At 29.6% G+C, this 6,000-nt stretch overlaps 2 protein-coding genes across 2 annotated transcripts; both read left to right on the top strand.

The window, feature by feature from the left end:
- Window positions 1-360: 360 nt before the first annotated feature.
- On the top strand, window positions 361-847 carry LOC106444181 (monothiol glutaredoxin-S10). The gene has a single exon (XM_013885688.3). The coding sequence runs from the start codon at window positions 361-363 to the stop codon at window positions 667-669; it is 309 nt and encodes a 102-aa protein (XP_013741142.1). The 3' UTR covers window positions 670-847.
- Window positions 848-3,382: 2,535 nt separating this feature from the next.
- On the top strand, window positions 3,383-5,310 carry LOC106444183 (monothiol glutaredoxin-S10). Its single transcript, XM_048776552.1, has one exon. The coding sequence runs from the start codon at window positions 3,615-3,617 to the stop codon at window positions 3,921-3,923; it is 309 nt and encodes a 102-aa protein (XP_048632509.1). The 5' UTR covers window positions 3,383-3,614; the 3' UTR covers window positions 3,924-5,310.
- The last annotated feature ends 690 nt before the right edge of the window (window positions 5,311-6,000 follow it).

Raw genomic sequence — 6,000 nt, 5'->3', positions numbered from 1 at the left:
TTCTCTTAACACGTAATATTGATCCCCAAAGACTGGATTTTTTCTCTTCATACATCATCATGGTCACAACTTACACTAGCTATATGCATATCAATCTCTATACCTCACATATGTCAACGATCTTGAGCATCAAATCATCTGGTTCTCTTATCCACAATCCAACTTCCCAGAATTATTATTCTCCTTTTTAGTTTTGCCCCATCATTAATCAAAGGTACCTCTATATGTTCACAAAAGATTACATGTATGTGTATATATAGAGTTCCAAGACTCACTTCTCCAAAACAAACACATCAACACTAATCTCCAAGCAATATAAAGAAAAAGACATATACATAGTAAAAGAGTATTACTATACATATGGATGTGGTAGCAACATTGGCGTCACAAAGAGCAGTGGTGATATTCAGCAAGAGTACTTGTTGTATGTCTCATGCAATCAAACGTCTTTTTTACGAGCAAGGAGTGAGCCCAGCAATTGTAGAGATCGATCAGAACATGTACGGTAAAGATATCGAGTGGGCCTTGGCTCGTTTAGGTTGCAGCCCTACTGTTCCGGCAGTTTTTGTCGGAGGGAAATTTGTAGGAACGGCCAATACCGTCATGACTCTTCATCTCAATGGCTCATTGAAAAGGTTGCTCAAAGAAGCTGGTGCTTTGTGGCTATAGTACTTAATGGATGTATTCTTGAGTGATTTACATTGTGATCTTTTTCTCTGACTTTTGAAAATGTCTTCACTTTATGTACGTATTAAAAGCGTATGTGAAGAACTACTTTGTATTGAGAATTATATTTCTCTTTGTGGAAGTTGATTTAATGATTGACTATTACCCGTTTGGACAGTAATATCTACTTAAACTTCTAAGAATTTAATCTCTTTTTATGAGGTTTGAATGGTTATTAATCTTCTACTCTTAGTTTCTTCTCTTTAATGGAAATTAATACGTTTAAAGGGGTTTTATTAGATCAAGGATTTGAGAGAATTTCATTTTTTTTTTCAAATCCTCTTTTATTGAATATCTAGCATTTATAAATTCTATATGAAATCCAAACTTACTAGATTAGTCATTTGTATAAGTTCTCTCAAATTTCAGCTTTTTAGAAAATGTGGATTTTGTCAATAAAATCTATCAAATGAGATTTGGATGATATTTTATAATGAAAAAGCAATGAGCCAAAATATCACCTTCTACTATGGTATTTGAAACTTTTTTTTTAAAATAAAAAATTTACTTCACATTTTTAAAATAAAATAAAATTGCTTGAAATGAAAATATATTTAAAATTCTATTTTTAAAAAATTTCATATATTTCTATATATTTCATAAAATAATAAAAATATTGAATTATAGTATTAAAAAATAAAATATTGTTTTAAATAAATTTTAAGATTGTTTTCCAAGAAATTGATGTTTTTTCAAAAACCTTAAAACTTGTAAAAGTTTTTTTTTAAGATTTATAAATCTTGGATTTTCTTGAATTTACTCATATCTTGATTTTTTTTCAAATCATTGATTCAATAAGCTCACCTAAGTAAAGTTTATAAATGGATATGTAAGAGTCAAAGAAAAAAAGTGTACGCAAATAATTAATGGATGAGAGTTAGATTCTAAAATTCTATTTAAAATAAAACGTATAATTATGAAAGTATTAGACTTTACATTAAAGTCTATCTGTATATTATTTAATAATTTACCAAAATAGTTTAAATTACAAAACCCTAAAACCTAAACATAAATGTAAAAGCTATATACCCATAATCATAAAATCGTAACATGTTCAAAATAAACGAATAATCTCAAAATATAGAATTATTTTTATGTTTAAAAATTTTAGCCTATAATACATAATTATTCTATTATTAATTTAAGAATTGTAGGGTTTTGGGGATGATAATTAAAAAAAAAACTGGGAAGATGCATAAATGACATATTGTAGAAGAATATATAAGTGGAGAATTGACAATGACGTGTTTTTCCTTTTCTATTTGGCATTTCTAAAACTAGATTTTGCTATTTTACAGTTTACACATATATAATTAAGTAATAAAACTATCCCAAAATCATATATATTTTCCATTTTAGTGAAATATATTATAGATACTCTTTTTGAACTGGTATGTTATAGATATTTTTTTGCAAGCTATCCAATACATGCATTGATAGTTACAAATGGTTTAACTGGCGACCATTACAAGAACATTAGAAAAGAACATTAGAAATGAGTAAGGGAAAAATGCAGAAGAATAATATTAAAGGAATGAAAAGGAAAATGATCTATTATCAATTTTAGTGAGAAAAAAATTTGTTTTATATTCTTCTAAAATAAAAATAATGAGAAGGAATTCAAAGGAAAACAATTCCTTGTAACTGGTAAAACAAATTATAAATAGTAAGGAATGTATTATTCATTTTTATTCTTTGGTCACCAATTACACCCAAAGTATTCCCTACTTTGGTATTTTTAGATAATGTCATTGGGCGCTTAAATAATGTCTTTGGGCGCTTAAGTCTAATTTTCTGTTAAATATTGGTGGAATCAGTGATTTATCTTTCCGCTTAATTAATTTTTAGAATAACATTAATTAAGTGTTATTTTAGGTTCCATTCTATCATAGTATTTATCTAACGCTATTATATAATACATAAATTTCTAAATCATCTACGATAACATTTTAGTAAAACGTGCTATAACAATCTGCTATCAGTGTAGACTTTTTTTGTAGTAAATTATCGTAAGAAATAAATACTTAACAGCCTGAAAAACTAATGAAATTTATTTTGAGAGTTCTTCCACGCTCACTTCAATCTTTATATTATGTGAACTGGTACAAAATAAAGAACAAGCTTTTTGTTTTGTTTTAAAGTTAGTGATATTTTGGATTAAAAAGGTTCCGGCGACATTTCTGGCTACTATACTATTGATTAACGTTTGCTCGTGAGGGTTTAGTTTTATAGAAACACACGCATGGTTTGGAGTAGTATTAGTATGTACAATGTCAAAAGTCTGAGAACTGAGAAGAATAAGTTTGGCAATGACATATAATCTAATATTTTAACAAATGTTTTTAATTGCTGATGAGTCTAAAACAATATATAAACTGGCACCTTTCTGGTGGATTATTTAATTAGCCTTATGGTCTGCTGATCTGTAGCTCGTCATTAGTTTTATAGACTATAAGAGTGGCGACGTGAATCGCTCTGCGGCATGAAAGTAAATGGTCAAATGAGAATCAATGCAAAGTTGACATTCGCTTAACACGTAACGTTGGAATTTTTCTCTTCATGCATCATCACAAGTTACCATATGCATATCGGTCTCTGTACTGGTCTACAGTAGTATCTTACTCAGATTTGTCAACTCTCGAGCATCATATCATCATCACCTTCTATTATCCACAATCCAAGTTCCGAAAATAAGATTCTCCATATTTAGCGTTGCCCCATCACTAATCCAAGATGCCTCAACATGTTCATTTAGATTACATGTCGGTACGTGTATATATAGAGTTCAGAGACTCACCTCTCCAAAACTGACTATCAACACAAAATATCCAAGCAATACAAAGAACAAAACATCTACATACTAAAAGAGTAATACTATTACTATAAAAATGGATGTGGTAGCAAGGTTAGCGTCACAAAGTGCAGTGGTAATATTCAGCAAGAGTACATGCTGCATGTCTCATGCAATTAAATGTCTGTTTTATGAGCAAGGAGTGAGTCCTGCGATTGTCGAGATCGATCAATACATGTACGGTAAAGATATTGAGCGGGCTTTGGCCCGGTTAGGATGTAGCCCTCAGGTTCCCGTGGTTTTCATCGGAGGAAAATTAATAGGAACTGCCACTACCGTTATGACTCTTCATCTTGACGGGACATTGAAAAGGCTGCTCAAGGAAGCTGGTGCTTTATGGCTTTAGTACATATAGTTCGTATAATGTTTTCTTGAGGGTTTAAACATATATATTTGCTTTGGCTTTTGAAAGTTTCTTCATATAATATATGCACGTTTAATTAAAAGCATATATGAAGGAAGAAGTACTTTTTTATTTTGGGTGTTATGTATGTCTTGATGGGTTGGTTTTATTATTAACTACGACCAATTTGTGGATAGAAACTCTATTTTATTTCCCGTTCCGTACAAGTTAAATGGTATCTATAAAACGCAAAAACGTTAGTTAGGATTATTTAGTAATTATTATTTTGTACTCTTTTTGTTTCTCTGCTTTAATTGGTATTGGTGGATTATATTAATAAGCAAAAAAAAAAAATAGTGTATCAATATGAATCTGCCAGGAAATGGATGAGGGCGAGATATAAACGCAAAATTATACAAAGTCCTTGAGAGTTTCCGTGAGGGAAAAAAACAGGAAACAAAGTGGGTGGGGGGAGGGAATATGGCATATTAGGAGAAGACTATATGAGTGAATAAATGGCAAATGATGTACGTTCTGCTATTAATCTTTTTTTTTTGTCAACAGATAAATGAAGAAAAAGAGTAAAATTACTCAAAACGATTTGGGTAACTAAACTGATAATACAAAAGGAACAACAGTCTTTACTGTTGGAAGAGATTATCCAATCTGTACCAAGTTGTTTGTCATAATTGTTTTCCTTGAAGGTAGAACAAATTTGATATTGATTTTTTAAAAAGTTCAAAAACTCGTCTATTTGTGATTAAACCCTAAACCAGTCAGTAGGATTAGACACTGTCTTCTATATTAATATTTAAGACCGTGAAAATCCTGACTGAAAATCACAAAACAGAAAAAAGTTTGGAAACAATAATTAATATAAAACGAGAAAACACTAAAAATTCTTTAGAAATAGCCGACTACGTAGAATTTAAATTCGATCTCTTTATTTAACTCAATATATTACATGTCATGTGTGATAGTATCAAAATATTGTTTGTTTCTAATTTTGGTTTTTGCATCTTTTTTTTTGTAACATGCAGATCTTAGTGGATAGTTATCAGAGGAACATAGCACCAAGGCTTGCTTAGCCAAAGCATCAGCATCCTTGTTGTTTCCCTTCTGTATCCACGCAAAAGATACAGACTCAAAATAATGCATTTGGAAGCATTCTTGTTTCTTTTTGAGTTTGTAACAATATCTAGATACATACATACATTTTCTTGCCGTGAAAAGTTCGCCGAGTACTTTTCTCTTGCTGTAGCATTTTCTCTCACTTGAGCACCAAAAACCGATCTACGAAAAATAGCTTCGACTTCCCCTCGAAGCTCCAAGTTTTTCTGATAGAATTCAATTTTGCTTCCGATCCGAGGAATCTCTGAGTGAGAAAATGAGATTTTACCATTTTGGGTAAAAGAAAAAAAAAAATAAATTGGAGGGGGGGGGGGGGGGGGGGGGGGGGGGGGGTTGGGCAATATGAAGTGATCGTGGAGATTATATGGTTTTTGCGAAAAATAGACTTTTACATTTGAGAAAATTGGGCCAAAATATAAAAAGAATGGCCAAATTAGATATATGCCATGAAATAATAATTTGGGACAAATAGTGAATTGAGGTGGAGTATATATATCTGCCCTTTTGCAAATCTGATAGAAAAGTTTTAACAAAAAATCATCTTTTTTTGTTTTGATGGAAAATCTTATATATTAAAATAGAAGTCACAACTTTGATTCATGTATGATTTTTTTAAAAAATGGACCTAATGGACCTATTCATAGAAATTCATATTATATTTTAGTTCAGACTAATAATAAATAGAATTTTTAAAATATTTTAATCATAATATCTTTTGATATCTTTTCATTTTAAATATAAATATATTTATTTTAAAATTCTAACAAATCTGTTTAAAAAGATTTTTACAAGATCTTCATTTTTGAAATATTTAAATATTTTTGCTAATTTCGAAATTAGTTTAAAATATTATTATACATTAATATATTCAGTTATATAAAATTAAAAATAAAAAAATCTATAATATTTTATTTATTATATAATCATAATCAATCATATTAAAATAAAA

This window comes from Brassica napus, chromosome A3 (assembly GCF_020379485.1).
Source record: "Brassica napus cultivar Da-Ae chromosome A3, Da-Ae, whole genome shotgun sequence".
Lineage (NCBI taxonomy): Eukaryota > Viridiplantae > Streptophyta > Magnoliopsida > Brassicales > Brassicaceae > Brassica > Brassica napus.
This window is presented reverse-complemented; position numbering and strand designations above follow the sequence as displayed.

Excerpts from the sequence above, each read along its gene's own strand:
- LOC106444181 (XM_013885688.3), top strand. The coding sequence starts at position 361 with ATGGATGTGGTAGCAACATTGGCGTCACAAAGAGCAGTGGTGATATTC.
- LOC106444183 (XM_048776552.1), top strand. The coding sequence starts at position 3,615 with ATGGATGTGGTAGCAAGGTTAGCGTCACAAAGTGCAGTGGTAATATTC.